Source organism: Notolepis coatsorum (assembly GCF_963971535.1).
Source record: "Notolepis coatsorum genome assembly, chromosome: 15".
NCBI lineage: Eukaryota > Metazoa > Chordata > Actinopteri > Aulopiformes > Paralepididae > Notolepis > Notolepis coatsorum.
In genome coordinates, this window is record NC_140179.1 from 64,538,845 (window position 1) to 64,556,344 (window position 17,500).

A 17,500-nucleotide genomic window follows, 5' to 3' on the forward strand; every position below is an offset into this window, starting at 1 on the left:
GGCACTCCCTTATGAAATCTGCACGAGGGGCAAAGGTGCACAAAGTATTGGAAAATATTCGTTCATTCTCACAGTTTTTTATTTTTTATTTATTTATTTAAATTTGTTATCCTTTATTTATCCAGGAATGTCCCATTGAGATAAAAGATCTCTTCTTCCAGGCAGTCCTGACCAACACGGCACACAACAAGTTTCAACATAAAAACAAGGGCATTAAACAAAAAACATACAAATCAAATACAAACACAGAAGGTCATTTGTGCAGTGGCAAGAAGCATAATCAGATCAGCAATAGCATCAGGTAAAAACAGTTACATGTTTCATGAAGGGCTAGTCGTAGCATACCTTTAAAAGCATTCACAGTAGGAAGTGCCTCTAGACAAGACAAGTTCACTGTGTCACAGAGTCCACATTGTTTATTATTACTGTGTAGGTGATAGTTAATAATGATTACGTACAGAGGAACTAATGAGGAACTAAATGTTACTAAACAGTTATTTAACCAGCAGTTACTCTCAGACCTGGTGTGCAGGGAAATCCTTCCAGCATGGCTTCTACATACTTCTACCTGCTGACCTCGACTTCTAAAAGGGAACTATCCATGAAATCCTACTTGTTCCTATGCTCCGTTAACCCTTTCACTGCCACACTACAGAAGGTTAACCCTTTTACTATGACACTACACTGTGATAGTAAAGGGTTAACCTTCTGTAGTGTGGCAGTGAAAGGGTTAACATTATGGTTCCTATGCTCTGTTAACATATGGTTCCTATGCTCTGTTATGGTTCCTTGTGGGTTCTCTACGCTCTGTTAACAACTTTTTCCGTGATTGGCGCAGAATGAGTTAACAGAGCTCTGTTAACTCATTCTGCGCCAATCACAGAAAAAGTCGGGTTAACTCGCCAATCACGAGAAAAGTCGGGTTTTAATCGTTATTTCTTTTATTAGCTATATCCATTAATTTTTCATCCATCGAGCCTGATGTTATCATGGGAATGGGTCTGAGCTCGCAAAAGGGCAAATACCGCCGCCTACGCCTTCCAGCCGGTATTGCACTCTATTAGAAATGATGTAGTTTCTTTTCAGGGCCGATCTGAGCCGTGCGGGCAGGGTTTAAATACTCCGGCAGGACTAGCCTTTACAACGTTACATCCGCTATGCTGCCCCCCCCCCCCCCTTCATATGCAATGCCGGGCAATGTGGGACTGACCTCCACAAGCAGTATTTGGAATGGCGGTCAGATAATTGGATTATTTCTTTTGCATTACATCAGAGACCAGGTAAGGACTCTATATATAAAATCTTGCGTTGATCTGATATTTCTTTCTACCGCGATCGTAGCTGTCTGTGTGTGTGTGTGTGGCTGTTTACCATTGAGTGCAGGAGGTGGCGGGGCGAGCGCCGCGCTACGAGGGCCATTTCATGTATGCATGAGGAAGGATAATAATGATAATCTAGCGTTGATTTCAGGAAGATTCGATAATCAGGCGAAAAATGACAACGTGTTTAGTGTATTCCACTAAAAGGCTATTATCGCGTCTTTTCCTGGGATTACTAAGAATCACCAAAACTATACTCATATTCAAAATGGTATAAAACGGAAATGTACGGATGAAAAAACTATCTGTTTTGTGCATGTTGACTGGAAGCAACTCACTGACAATCGACAAGTGTATTAGACCTAGGGCTGGGCGATAAAACGATAACGATAATTATCGCGATAAATTATTTCCTCGAAATAAACATGAAACGTGGTCGCAAATATTCGATATATCTATTTTCCATGCTTGGATATCATGCACACGCACTAACAACCAATCAGGAATAGAGCTATGTTACGTGTGATGACGCGCTCACGCACCACAGCAGTCCATGTGCTACTGTTTTGTTTCGTTATCATTCTGAGGAGATTAGCTTAGTTAGGAAAATAAACGAAAATTCGAGCGACAGCGAAGGAGACGACAACCCTACGGCCACCGCAAGCCTTAGCTCAAATGTAGAAGAAATGTAAATAAGAAAGGTGTTTCAACGTCGGCAATATGGACACATTTTGGGTTTCAAAAGTCGGACAAGAATCAGAGCAGCATTCGTTGCAAAATGTGTCGAAGACCGGTGCTAACCAAAACGGGTAACACGACAAACATGTTCCATCACCTGAAACAGTATCACCCGTTAGAGTACACTGAATGCAAGCGAATTCAGTCGGAAAGGAGTGGTGGCGTCAGCCGACAGCCAAGAAGAACCAGTGAAGCTCGTGCTGCAACTGCAAGTACCTCCGTAGCGGCGCAGCAACAAACGCTAGTGTCTGCTTTTACAATCTTCTACGAAACATTCAGACAGCGTTGGATCTAACTAAATGGATTTATGGACACATTCATGGAGAATTCAAGCCGGGACCACAAAGCTTCTCAAAGGGTTGGCTCGACACGCGACGGCTCTCCAACTCGTAGTGACGTTGAGTTCTACTTCGTTCTACCGCAGCAAAAAAGTGAGTCTATTAATAGCCAGCTGGGCATAAGAAGTTAATTAAACTTGACAGAGATAATTATTGATATCGAGTGATATGAAAATAATTTTATTATTTTATCGTGATAACGTTTTTGGCCATATCGCCCAGCCCTAATTAGACCCATAGCTATAATTTAAGATATATTTTAAGCGCTCGCAAATCTCGCAGTCTCCCCATTGATTAAAGCGATGGCGTACTAGCGCCCTCTGGCGCATTAAGCAATGGCGCAGAATGAGTTAACATATGGTTCCTATGCTCTGTTAACATATGGTTCCTATGCTCTGTTATGGTTCCTGTGGGTTCCTAGCTCGTTAATCATTATTTGAAGTTGAAGTTGAAGTAGACTTGTTTGACCACCCAGCTGAATGACAGCTTTTTCCATGTACAGTATGGTGAATCAGACTCCATGTACAGTATGGTGAATCAGGCTCCATGTACAGTATGGTGAATCAGACTCCATGTACAGTATGGTGAATCATACTCCATGTACAGTATGGTGAATCAGACTCCATGTACAGTATGGTGAATCATACTCCATGTACAGTATGGTGAATCAGTCTCCATGTACAGTATGGTGAATCAGACTCCATGTACAGTATGGTGAATCAGACATCTCCATGTACAGTATGGTGAATCAGGCTCCATGTACAGTATGGTGAATCAGGCTCCATGTACAGTATGGTCAATCAGACATCTCCATGTACAGTATGGTGAATCAGGCTACATGTACAGTATGGTGAATCAGACATATCCATGTACAGTATTGTGAATCAGACATCTCCATGTACAGTATGGTGACATATCCATGTACAGTATGGTGAATCAGGCTCCATGTACAGTATGGTGAATCAGGCTCCATGTACAGTATGGTCAATCAGGCTACATGTACAGTATGGTGAATCAGACATATCCATGTACAGTATGGTGAATCAGACATCTCCATGTACAGTATGGTGAATCAGGCTCCATGTACAGTATGGTGAATCAGGCTACATGTACAGTATGGTGAATCAGACATATCCATGTACAGTATGGTGAATCAGACATCTCCATGTACAGTATGGTGAATCAGTCGCTCCATGTACAGTATGGTGACATCTCCATGTACAGTATGGTGAATCAGGCTCCATGTACAGTATGGTGAATCAGACATATACATGTACAGTATTGTGAATCAGACATCTCCATGTACAGTATGGCGACATCTCCATGTACAGTATGGTGAATCAGACATCTCCATGTACAGTATGGTGAATCAGTCGCTCCATGTACAGTATGGTGAATCAGACATCTCCCTGTACAGTATGGCGAATCAGACATCTCCATGTACAGTATGGTGAATCAGTCGCTCCATGTACAGTATGGCGAATCAGACATCTCCATGTACAGTATGGTGAATCAGTCGCTCCATGTGTACAGTATGGTGAATCAGACATCTCCATGTACAGTATGGTGAATCAGTCGCTCCATGTGTACAGTATGGTGAATCAGACATCTCCATGTACAGTATGGTGAATCAGACATCTCCATCAAGTTTCAAGTTTCTTTATTAGTTGATATACCATGTACAGTATGGTGAATCAGTATGGTGAATCAGACATCTCCATGTACAGTATGGTGAATCAGACTCCGTGTACAGTATGGTGAATCAGACTCCATTGTACAGTATGGTGAATCAAACATCTCCCTGTACAGTATGGTGAATCAGACATCTCCATGTACAGTATGGTGAATCAGTATGGTGAATCAGACATCTCCATGTACAGTATGGTGAATCAGACTCCATGTACAGTATGGTGAATCAGACATCTCCATGTACAGTATGGTGAATCAGACATCTCCATGTACAGTATTGTGTATCAGACATCTCCATGTACAGTATGGTGAATCAGAATGTCACTGCTCGGTTCTTATTACCAAAACAGGCAGGCGACTCCCTGAAGTTCATTAAATGTCAGTGAGTTTCTGTAAATTTGCCGTAAATTCTTCTGAAGTGCTAGATTCCGCGGCCCGGACGTGAACACGCCTCGACCTTCGACTGTAAACAAAGATCTGTACTTGTTTACAGTCCCCTCGGCCCACCTCGTGTCCGTGCGCATGTCCCTCTCGCCACTGGAACGATTGGAAAGCGAGGGAGGGGAGGAGGAGAGGTGGTTTTTATTGCGTCAACAGAAAACCAAAGACCTTTTAAGACCGTAGCAGGGGGAGCGGAAATATAGCCGTAAGGACCGTTACTCTAAACAAACAAGCTCCCAGCGTCACCAAACTTTGGCTTCAAATGCTTCTACCTGAGGGGAGGGAAAAAGTGAGAATGTATAATGTCACTTTGGAGAGCTTTTTGGCTTTTTGGTTTACCTTTACTTTCATAGAGTGTAAAGTTGACGTTGGCTTGTGTCTGGACACCGGGGGTCAGACGGTCAAAGGCAAGCAAGTGGCATTTCCTGTTGTGCTTCTCATAGTTGAAGGCCCTGCAGAGGGAGACAGGAAGTAGTTGAGAGATTAACCAACGATAAATGGCTCAAATATGTAGTTGATATGGTCGGAGAGGAAAAACGTGTGGGGACCCTTAAAAATAACATGGCAGATAATACAGCAGGCTTTGTGGGTGTGTGAGAATATGAGATGCATTTATATATGTACACAACACAACACAACTCAACACAACATAACATAACATGAGTGTTCGAGTGGGAATCTGCTATTTTTCTCCAGTTCCTAACACACACCTTGATGTCACTACTGTAGTCTCTAGTTCCTAACACACCTTGATGTCACTACTGTAGTCTCTAGTTCCTAACACACACCTTGATGTCACTACTGTAGTCTCTAGTTCCTAACACACACCTTGATGTCACTACTGTAGTCTCTAGTTCCTAACACACACCTTGATGTCACTACTGTAGTATCTAGTTCCTAACACACCTTGATGTCACTACTGTAGTCTCTAGTTCCTAACACCTTGATGTCACTACTGTAGTCTCTAGTTCCTAACTCACACCTTGATGTCACTACTGTAGTCTCTAGTTCCTAACACCTTGATGTCACTACTGTAGTCTCTAGTTCCTAACACCTTGATGTCACTACTGTAGTCTCCAGTTCCTAACTCACACCTTGATGTCACTACTGTAGTCTCCAGTTCCTAACTCACACCTTGATGTCACTACTGTAGTCTCTAGTTCCTAACACACACCTTGATGTCACTACTGTAGTCTCCAGTTACTAACACACACCTTGATGTCACTACTGTAGTCTCCAGTTCCTAACTCACACCTTGATGTCACTACTGTAGTCTCTAGTTCCTAACACACACCTTGATGTCACTACTGTAGTCTCCAGTTACTAACACACACCTTGATGTCACTACTGTAGTCTCCAGTTCCTAACACACCTTGATGTCACTACTGTAGTCTCCAGTTCCTCACACACCTTGATGTCACTACTGTAGTGACTTCTCAACTGCAAACACTTCAAGGACAGAACCCAGTCCTTAACCAGCTATATGCTAATTACAAGAGGAGAGCGGTTTCAATTGCTAATCACTGGTGGCACCATTCATGTTTCTACACTATGTGTTAGGAACTGGAGACTACTGTATGTTGAACTGGAGACTACTGTATGTTGAACTGGAGACTACTGTATGTTGAACTGGAGAGACTACTGTATGTTGAACTGGAGAGACTACTGTATATTGAACTGGAGAGACTACTGTATGTTGAACTGGAGAGACTACTGTATGTTGAACTGGAGAGACTACTGTATATTGAACTGGAGAGACTTCTGTATGTTGAACTGGAGACTACTGTATGTTGAACTGGAGACTACTGTATGTTGAACTGGAGAGACTACTGTATGTTGAACTGGAGAGACTACTGTATGTTGAACTGAAGAGACTACTGTATGTTGAACTGGAGAGACTACTGTATGTTGAACTGGAGACTACTGTATGTTGAACTGGAGAGACTACTGTATGTTGAACTGGAGAGACTACTGTATGTTGAACTGGAGACTACTGTATGTTGAACTGGAGAGACTACTGTATGTTGAACTGGAGACTCTACTGTATGTTGAACTGGAGAGACTACTGTATATTGAACTGGAGAGACTTCTGTATGTTGAACTGGAGACTACTGTATGTTGAACTGGAGACTACTGTATGTTGAACTGGAGAGACTACTGTATGTTGAACTGGAGAGACTACTGTATGTTGAACTGAAGAGACTACTGTATGTTGAACTGGAGAGACTACTGTATGTTGAACTGGAGACTACTGTATGTTGAACTGGAGAGACTACTGTATGTTGAACTGGAGAGACTACTGTATGTTGAACTGGAGACTACTGTATGTTGAACTGGAGAGACTACTGTATGTTGAACTGGAGACTCTACTGTATGTTGAACTGGAGACTACTGTATGTTGAACTGGAGAGACTACTGTATGTTGAACTGGAGACTACTGTATGTTGAACTGGAGACTACTGTATGTTGAACTGGAGACTACTGTATGTTGAACTGGAGAGACTACTGTATGTTGAACTGGAGACTACTGTATGTTGAACTGGAGACTACTGTATGTTGAACTGGAGACTCTACTGTATGTTGAACTGGAGAGACTACTGTATGTTGAACTGGAGAGACTACTGTATGTTGAACTGGAGAGACTACTGTATGTTGAACTGGAGAGACTACTGTATGTTGAACTGGAGAGACTACTGTATGTTGAACTGGAGACTACTGTATGTTGAACTGGAGACTCTACTGTATGTTGTAGTGTTGTCACGATACTGGAATTTCGACTTCGATACGATACCTTGAAAAGTATCGATACTTCGATACCATTTCGATACCAAAAAAAAAAAAATATATATATATATATATTTTTTTTTATGAACAAATTTAGCTTTTGTTGCTGGTTGATTCTCCTCAGCTTCGAGTCTGGTACTATAAGAGAAGATAAATATAACACTTTTAAAACCCTTTGTTTATCTTTAGATCACACATTTAAAAATAACTGTTCATCTCACTTCAATCATTTTTATTGCAAATGCAGAACATGGTATTTTCTCAAGCAGACAGATGTAAACACTGTAATCTGTGTTGCATGTACCTGACAAACTGAACTGTTTGTATTACAGTTAGTAACAGTTTCGATTTTTATTTAACGATAACGAGAGCGAGTGAGTGAGCGAGCGAGAGAGAGAGAGAGAGAGAGAGAGAGGTAGCGGTAGATAGAGAGAGAGACAGAGAGAGAGAGAGAGAGAGAGAGAGAGAGAGAGAGAGGTAGCGGTAGATAGAGAGAGAGACAGAGAGAGAGAGAGAGAGAGAGAGAGAGAGGGAGATAGGCTATGCTCGGAGCATTTTAGTAACGTTACATTTTCAACAAGATTGCTGCTATTTAAACACTTGATGGAAACAGGGTAACGTTAACCTTATGTCGACTGTAGTATTGTATGACCTCGACATAACGTTTAAACGTTAACGTTACTCCGTTTCCATGCAGTATTTATAACGGTGGCCAGCTAAGCTAACGGAGCTAACTGCTAGCAGTAGCTAACGTTAGCTGGTAGCTGTAACGTTACAACGAATCAGCTGTTGATATTATGCGCCATCAGTAGACAACGTATCATGTATTAAACTAGAGTTAATGGTTTAATGCTTCAGTCACAGTGACGTTGAAAGAGCAGCTGTCACGAACCTCTTTCATTTATTTATGGAGATCCGCGCTGGCACTGCTAAAATGTTTATTTACTAACTGAAGATGGCTCTGTGAGGGGGAGGGCTGGACTCGGAGGAGCCGGAGGGGCAAGCACGCTCTGAACAGCGTTGTCAACAACTTGCTGTAGAACACTCGCCAGCTGGTACCGATACTGCAGAAAGTATCGGTATTTCGGGAAAAGAGTATCGAAGCCGTTTTAAATATTCAGTATCGATATGTATCGATACTTCGATATTTTTGACAACACTAGTATGTTGAACTGGAGAGACTACTGTATGTTGAACTGGAGACTACTGTATGTTGAACTGGAGACTACTGTATGTTGAACTGGAGACTACTGTATGTTGAACTGGAGAGACTACTGTATGTTGAACTGGAGAGACTACTGTATGTTGAACTGGAGAGACTACTGTATGTTGAACTGGAGAGACTACTGTATGTTGAACTGGAGACTACTGTATGTTGAACTGGAGACTACTGTATGTTGAACTGGAGAGACTACTGTATGTTGAACTGGAGAGACTACTGTATGTTGAACTGGAGAGACTACTGTATGTTGAACTGGAGACTACTGTATGTTGAACTGGAGACTACTATATGTTGAACTGGAGAGACTACTGTATGTTGAACTGGAGACTACTGTATGTTGAACTGGAGACTACTGTATGTTGAACTGGATACTACTGTATGTTGAACTGGAGACTACTGTATGTTGAACTGGAGAGACTACTGTATGTAGAACTGGAGACTCTACTGTATGTTGAACTGGAGAGACTACTGTATGTTGAACTGGAGACTACTGTAAATTGAACTGGAGAGACTACTGTATGTTGAACTGGAGAGACTACTGTAAATTGAACTGGAGAGACTACTGTATGTTGAACTGGAGAGACTACTGTATGTTGAACTGGAGAGACTACTGTATGTTGAACTGGAGAGACTACTGTATGGAGAGACGACTGTATGTTGAACTGGAGACTACTGTATGGAGAGACGACTGTATGTTGAACTGGAGACTACTGTAAATTGAACTGGAGAGACTACTGTATGTTGAACTGGAGAGACTACTGTATGTTGAACTGGAGACTACTGTATGTTGAACTGGAGACTACTGTATGTTGAACTGGAGACTACTGTATGTTGAACTGGAGACTACTGTATGTTGAACTGGAGACTACTGTATGGAGAGACTACTGTATGTTGAACTGGAGACTACTGTAAATTGAACTGGAGAGACTACTGTATGTTGAACTGGAGAGACTACTGTATGTTGAACTGGAGAGACTACTGTATGTAGAACTGGAGACTCTACTGTATGTTGAACTGGAGACTACTGTATGTTGAACTGGAGACTACTGTATGTTGAACTGGAGAGACTACTGTATGTTGAACTGGAGACTACTGTAAATTGAACTGGAGAGACTACTGTATGTTGAACTGGAGAGACTACTGTATGTTGAACTGGAGAGACTACTGTATGTTGAACTGGAGAGACTACTGTATGTTGAACTGGAGAGACTACTGTATGTTGAACTGGAGACTACTGTATGTTGAACTGGAGAGACTACTGTATGTTGAACTGGAGACTACTGTATGTTGAACTGGAGAGACTACTGTATGTTGAACTGGAGACTACTGTATGTTGAACTGGAGAGACTACTGTATGTTGAACTGGAGACTACTGTAAATTGAACTGGAGAGACTACTGTATGTTGAACTGAAGACTACTGTATGTTGAACTGGAGACTACTGTATGTTGAACTGGAGAGACTACTGTATGTTGAACTGGAGACTACTGTAAATTGAACTGGAGAGACTACTGTATGTTGAACTGGAGAGACTACTGTATGTTGAACTGGAGAGACTACTGTATGTTGAACTGGAGACTACTGTATGGAGAGACTACTGTATGTTGAACTGGAGAGACTACTGTATGTTGAACTGGAGACTACTGTATGTTGAACTGGAGAGACTATTGTATGTTGAACTGGAGACTACTGTATGTTGAACTGGAGAGACTACTGTATGTTGAACTGGAGAGACTACTGTATGTTGAACTGGAGACTACTGTATGTTGAACTGGAGAGACTACTGTATGTTGAACTGGAGAGACTACTGTATGTTGAACTGGAGACTACTGTATGTTGAACTGGAGAGACTACTGTATGTTGAACTGGAGACTCTACTGTAGTCAAGTCAAGTCAAGAGTCAAGTCAAGTCAAGAGTTTTATTTGTCATGGCATACGAGTATACAATGAAATGCGGGTGGTCTTGCCCGCAACGATGTGCAATATAGTGGGTACAACATATAATAGAATCCAATACAAAAAAAATTGTGCAATAACAGGTAACAGGTAACATGGTGTGACATCAAAATCGGTATCTGTACATAGTTATTTACAGAGCATATAGGACATGCTAGGTAGCTTTGGTAGTGCAATACACTGTTACTGTTGCTAATACTGATTTAAAGTGGCTTTTCCTTTTGGCAATAAGTGTGAGTGTGTGCGCATGAGTGTGTGCCCGCTCATGTTGAAGTGTTAAAGTGGCTGCTAGTGTGTGAGCGTGCACAGCGTGCGTGTCGTGTGTGTGCTCATGTGTGCTTATGTGTGGATAGTTCAGTGTTCTGTGGTACTCAATGTTCATTGTTCAGGACTCTGATGGCCTGGGGGAAGAAGCTAAGCCTAAGCCTCTCTGTCCTAGTAGCTGGGGTTCGCAGGCGTCTGCCTGACCTCAGCAGCTGAAACAGGCTGTTATTGGGGTGGTGGGGGTCTTTCATTATTCTGCAGGCTCTGGATTTGCACCTCTTGTTGTATAGAACCTGCAGGGGAGGTAGTGCAATACCCGTGGTACGCTCGGCTGAGCGCACCACTCTCTGTAGGGCCTTCTTGTCCTGTGCCGTGCTGTTTCCATACCAGGCAGTGATGTTTCCGGTCAGGATGCTCTCTACAGCTCCTGAGTAGAAGGACTGGAGTATCTTCCCCGATACTCTGAACTTCCTTAACTGTCTCAGGTGGTAGAGGCGCTGTTTCGCCTTCTTTACTACTGTGTCTATGTGTGTTGACCATGTCAGGTCCTCTGAGATGTGGACCCCCAGGTACTTAAAGCTGCTCACCCTGTCCACGGTAGCCCCGTTAATCATCAGTGGTGTGTGCGTCTCCTGCTGTCCTCTCCTATAATCCACAATCAGCTCCTTGGTTTTACCAATGTTCAGGAGCAGGCTGTTGTCCTGGCACCAGCGTTCCAGTACCTCAACCTCCTCCCGGTAGGCCTTCTCGTCGTTGTCCGAGATCAGCCCCACCACCACGTGTCGTCTGCGAACTTCACTATGGAGTTGGAGCTGAACTTGGCCACACAATCGTGTGTGTAGAGTGAGTACAGCAGGGGGCTCAGAACACAGCCCTGGGGGGACCCGATGCTCAGGGTGATGGTGTTGGAGGTCTGACCCCCCACCCTGACCGCCTGGGGTCTTTCGCTCAGAAAGTCCAGTACCCAGGCGCTCAGGGCGGAGCTCAGACCTAGCTCGATCAGCTTGTCCACCAGTCTGGTGGGGACTATGGTGTTGAACGCTGAGCTGTAGTCAATGAACAACAGTCTCACATAGCCCCCCTTCTGACGGTCAAGGTGCGAGAGGGTGCTGTGCAGTACCTGGGAGACCGCGTCGTCGGTGGACCTGTTTGTCCTGTATGCAAATTGCATAGGGTCCATATCACTGGGGAGGGAGGCACAAATGTGGTATGTTGAACTGGAGACTACTGTATGTTGAACTGGAGAGACTACTGTATGTTGAACTGGAGAGACTACTGTATGTTGAACTGGAGAGACTACTGTATGTTGAACTGGAGAGACTACTGTATGTTGAACTGGAGACTACTGTATGTTGAACTGGAGACTACTGTATGTTGAACTGGAGAGACTACTGTATGTTGAACTGGAGACTACTGTATGTTGAACTGGAGAGACTACTGTATGTTGAACTGGAGACTACTGTATGTTGAACTGGAGAGACTACGGTATGTTGAACAGAACTGGAGAGACTACTGTATGTTGAACTGGAGAGACTACTGTATGTTGAACTGGAGAGACTACTGTATGTTGAACTGGAGACTACTGTATGTTGAACTGGAGAGACTACTGTATGTTGAACTGGAGACTACTGTATGTTGAACTGGAGACTACTGTATGTTGAACTGGAGACTACTGTATGTTGAACTGGAGACTACTGTATATTGAACTGGAGACTACTGTATGTTGAACTGGAGACTACTGTATGTTGAACTGGAGAGACTACTGTATGTTGAACTGGAGACTACTGTATGTTGAACTGGAGACTACTGTATGTTGAACTGGAGACTACTGTATGTTGAACTGGAGAGACTACTGTATGTTGAACTGGAGACTCTACTGTATGTTGAACTGGAGAGACTACTGTATGTTGAACTGGAGAGACTACTGTATGTTGAACTGGAGACTACTGTATGTTGAACTGGAGACTACTGTATGTTGAACTGGAGACTACTGTATATTGAACTGGAGACTACTGTATGTTGAACTGGAGACTACTGTATGTTGAACTGGAGAGACTACTGTATGTTGAACTGGAGACTACTGTATGTTGAACTGGAGAGACTACTGTATATTGAACTGGAGACTACTGTATATTGGCCGTGCCAGCCACCCTGTGGGTAACCCTGCCTCTCCCCAGCCACCACTGGCCACAGCGATAACTCACCGGCAGGGGACGAACTTCCTCCCCTTCTTGCCCTTGCTGCATTTGCGGGCGCAGTGATCCAGGGAGCGGCTGTTCCGCACCACAGGGAGTTGGGGGCAGCTGGCGCACCGCAGCCACGAGCCTTCGGTCTTCTCGTACCTCTGCAGCGTCTGCTGGTTCCGCCTACAACACCCCGCTGATACAGGAGAGGAGAGTCCAGAGGACACAGGAAATGGTCATAACTCACGCCATGACACAGGAAATGTGTCATAACTCACACCAGGACACAGGAAATGATCATAAATCACACCAGGGCATGGGAAATGGTCATAACTCAAACGAGGACATGAGAAATTATCATAAATCCCACCAGGGCACGGGAAATGGTCATAACGCACAAGCATACTATAAACTCTATACGTACACCTTTATTATAGATCATGTTTTTCATACCTCTACGAATCTTTGCCAGGTTAACATAAATGTGCGTGGCATTTATAGTGTTCATTTACTCTTTTCTCTACTGATATTTGCCTAGCCCAGATGCTCTTTTGATGTGTAACTACCTACTTAGTATTAGAAGTTTGTAATCGATTTTACGCACATCCCCCTTTAAGTGGCATTGAGCCAAACTGTGAAACACAGACAGGTGTTCAAGTCATGAGGAGGAAGGCAGCTCTCCTTTAATGTTCAAGTGATGAAGAGGAGGGCGGCTGAGTGGCGCAGTGGGCAAGGTGCTCGCCACTAACGCAGGAGACGCTGGTATCGAGCCCAGCTCTCAGCGTTGCTACCGGCTTGGCCGGCCGTCATACTAACACAATTGGCAGTGTTAGAGGGTGGGAAAGCCGGTGGGTGGGGATTGGACTGGGAGACCCATGTTACTGACCAGACACTCTATATCAGTGATGGCTGTTTACTGCAGAGTGGAGGGACTGAGAGACCCATGTTACTGACCAGACACTCTATATCAGTGATGGCTGTTTACTGCAGAGTGGAGGGACTGGGAGATCCATGTTACTGACCAGACACTCTATATCAGTGATGGCTGTTTACTGCAGAGTGGAGGGACTGGGAGACCCATGTTACTGACCAGACACTATATCAGTGGTGGCTGTTTACTGCAGAGTGGAGGGACTGGGAGACCCATGTTACTGACCAGACACTCTATATCAGTGGTGGCTGTTTACTGCAGAGTGGAGGGACTGGGAGACCCATGTTACTGACCACACTCTATATCAGTGATGGCTGTTTACTGCAGAGTGGAGGGACTGGGAGACCCATGCTACTGACCAGACACTCTATATCAGTGATGGCTGTTTACTGCAGAGCAGGAGGGACTGGGAGACCCATGTTACTGACCAGACACTCTATATCAGTGATGGCTGTTTACTGCAGAGTGGAGGGACTGAGAGACCCAAGTTACTGACCAGACACTCTATATCAGTGATGGCTGTTTACTGCAGAGCGGAGGGACTGGGAGACCCATGTTACTGACCAAACACTCTATATCATCTGGCTGTTTACTGCAGAGTGGAGGGACTGGGAGACCCATGTTACTGACCAGACACTCTATATCAGTGATGGCTGTTTACTGCAGAGTGGAGGGACTGGGAGACCCATGTTACTGACCAGACACTCTATATCATCTGGCTGTTTACTGCAGAGCAGGAGGGACTGGGAGACCCAAGTTACTGACCAGACACTGTATCAGTGGTGGCTGTTTACTACAGAGTGGAGGGACTGGGAGACCCATGTTACTGACCAGACACTCTGTATCAGTGATGGCTGTTTACTGCAGAGTGGAGGGACTGAGAGACCCATGTTACTGACCAGACACTCTATATCAGTGATGGCCGTTTACTGCAGAGCGGAGGGACTGGAGACCCATGTTACTGACCAGACACTCTATATCAGTGATGGCCAGGGACCGAAACTAGAGAGCGCCACCCGCCATTTGCGCTCAGTTTTTACGTTTGGCGCCTCCCACTGAGACGTCTGAGCGCCGTGTGGCGCTCAATCAAATAGTCATGTGAAAATCGAAAATCATGATCCAATTCTTTAGCGGAGTTCTCACTCGCTGTCTCAGCACACATGAAGCGCGCACCGCGCACTGTTGCTGCTGCTACCCCCTCCTCACCTGTTGCATGTAAACAGAGGCTATTGCCTCACCGTGACGTTAGTCTAGTCAGTGTGGGACCTTCGTGAGATAACGTTAGCTACCGTTACAAAATGACCCAGTCAACTATTCACTTAGTTTAATACATGACTTTGAGGCATTGTGTAACGTTATCCAGCCGGCTAGCTACGGATAGCTCCCGACATCAACAAATCCATCAGCAATAGTCCAGTGCATAATACCTCCGTTGGCTAGGTAACTAGTCACTACGAAATGTCGCAGTAAACGAAATAGTTCACTGAGGCGTTGTCCCAACGCCATCCAGCAGTAGCTACAGAAAGCTCCTGGCATCAATGTGGCTAACAACAACAACATGCGTATTCGAGTCCCTGATTTACATCGCATGAGTGAGGGCTGCTGACTAGGGTCCAGGTGCAGCGCCGGAGAATTCTTTTGCATGCTGAATGTAGCGTTTAGGGTCCAGCTGCACCCCCGGAGAATCCTTGCTGGAGCTGGAGGCCACTCGAGTATACACACAGACAGTGGAGCTGTTTGCAGACAGCGAGGTGGCGATGTCTTGCAGATAACACAATCACAAGTATGATTATATAATATATATATTTTATTAAAAAAAAAATTGTATATAAAATAACAATAAAAAAATGTTTTATCAAAAAAAAGTTGGCGGGTAAGAAATATGCTTGGCGGGTAGATTCTTCCCATCTACCCGCCACTGGCCGGTGAGTCAAAAAGTTAATTTCGCTCCCTGGTGATGGCTGTTTACTGCAGAGTGGAGGGACTGGGAGACCCATGTTACTGACCAGACACTCTATATCAGTGATGGCTGTTTACTGCAGAGTGGAGGGCCTGGGAGACCCATGTTACTGACCAGACACTCTATATCAGTGATGGCCGTTTACTGCAGAGCGGAGGGACTGGAGACCCATGTTACTGACCAGACACTCTATATCAGTGATGGCTGTTTACTGCAGAGTGGAGGGACTGGGAGACCCATGTTACTGACCAGACACTCTATATCAGTGATGGCTGTTTACTGCAGAGTGGAGGGACTGGGAGACCCATGTTACTGACCAGACGCTCTATATCAGTGATGGCTGTCGGAATGTAGAGCTACTTTACTTAACACTTATTTAAAAAAGAAAAATACCATTTATAGCCCCTTTAAATAAACTATTTTGGGGAGCATTACAGAAGAGTTGAGAGGCCCTTCCTCATGATGTGTCAACTATGTACCCCATAACTCGCACAAGGGCACAAATCGATGGGCAGAAAGAATGATTGCAAACACTCGGGCAGAAACCCGCAAACGTGTGCTCGCTCATTCAGTCACCCAGTCACTCAGTCACTCAGTCACTCAGTCACTCAGTCACTCAGTCACTCAGTCACTCAGTCACTCAGTCACTCACTCTCTCACTCTCTCAGTCACTCAGTCACTCACACACTCACTCACTCACTCACTCACTCACTCACTCACTCACTCACTCACTCACTCACTCACTCACTCACTCACTCACTCACTCACTCACTCACACACTCACTCACTCACTCACTCACTCACTCACTCACTCACTCACTCACTCACTCACTCACTCACTCACTCACTCACTCACTCACTCACTCACTCACTCACTCAGTGAGTCAGTCAGTCAGTCAGTCAGTCAGTCAGTCACTCAGTCAGTCACTCAGTGAGTCAGTCAGTCAGTCAGTCACTCACTCACTCACTCACACACTCACTCACTCACTCACTCACTCACTCACTCACTCACTCACTCACTCAGTCAGTCAGTCAGTCACTCAGTCACTCAGTGAGTCAGTCAGTCAGTCAGTCAGTCAGTCACTCACTCACTCACTCACTCACAGACAGACACACGCGGTCTGGAACTTCAGCATGCATTAAGACAAGAGATATCATCCCTTTACGGTCTCTATGGGTACCAGGCCGGATCCTTGACCTTGCAAACTCCAAGTCCACTCTCCAACTCAGTAATGATATGAACCTGGTATGCCCTACAAACCAATGCTACCATATTGTATCTAGACTGTATCTTAAAATGCCAATAAATAAAAACAAACTTTTTCTTTGTGTTACCCCGTGTCCCTAAATGTACTGTAGAGCTATGCAGCTCCTAATGCATGACACATTTTCTGACAGAAATAGCATTTTCTTGTATATTTATGGCAGAATTCCGTGTGTCTATCTATATTCCTGGAAACTGGCCAAGTTTTCTTTATGACCCGTTAATCCCAGCATATAAAACGCTCTTCCCTTTGGTTTCCGGCGATGGAGAACAGGCTCACGTCTATGTCACTCTCTATTTCACCGTCATCTTGGGTTAAAAGTCTCTCCCGGCTGTTACGTCTGGCTCGACTGGCCTGGTTTTACTCAGAAATGTGAAATAAAGCAAGTGAAACGTGTTTGTAATGCCATTT

The 17,500-nt window shown here is 44.3% G+C and overlaps 1 protein-coding gene across 1 annotated transcript in view; it reads right to left on the bottom strand.

Annotated features, from left to right (window-relative positions):
* The window catches only part of LOC311241636 (hepatocyte growth factor-like), a 59,381-nt gene that overhangs the window by 34,172 nt on the left and 7,709 nt on the right, over positions 1-17,500 (bottom strand). The window contains exons 2-4 of the mRNA XM_084330512.1: positions 12,955-13,129; positions 4,865-4,977; positions 1-18 (exon numbers count right to left, since the gene is read on the bottom strand). The exon at positions 1-18 is cut by the window's left edge and continues 97 nt beyond it. Of these exons, the coding sequence (XP_084186638.1) occupies positions 1-18; positions 4,865-4,977; positions 12,955-13,129 (306 nt within the window). The remainder of the gene's footprint in view (positions 19-4,864; positions 4,978-12,954; positions 13,130-17,500) is intronic.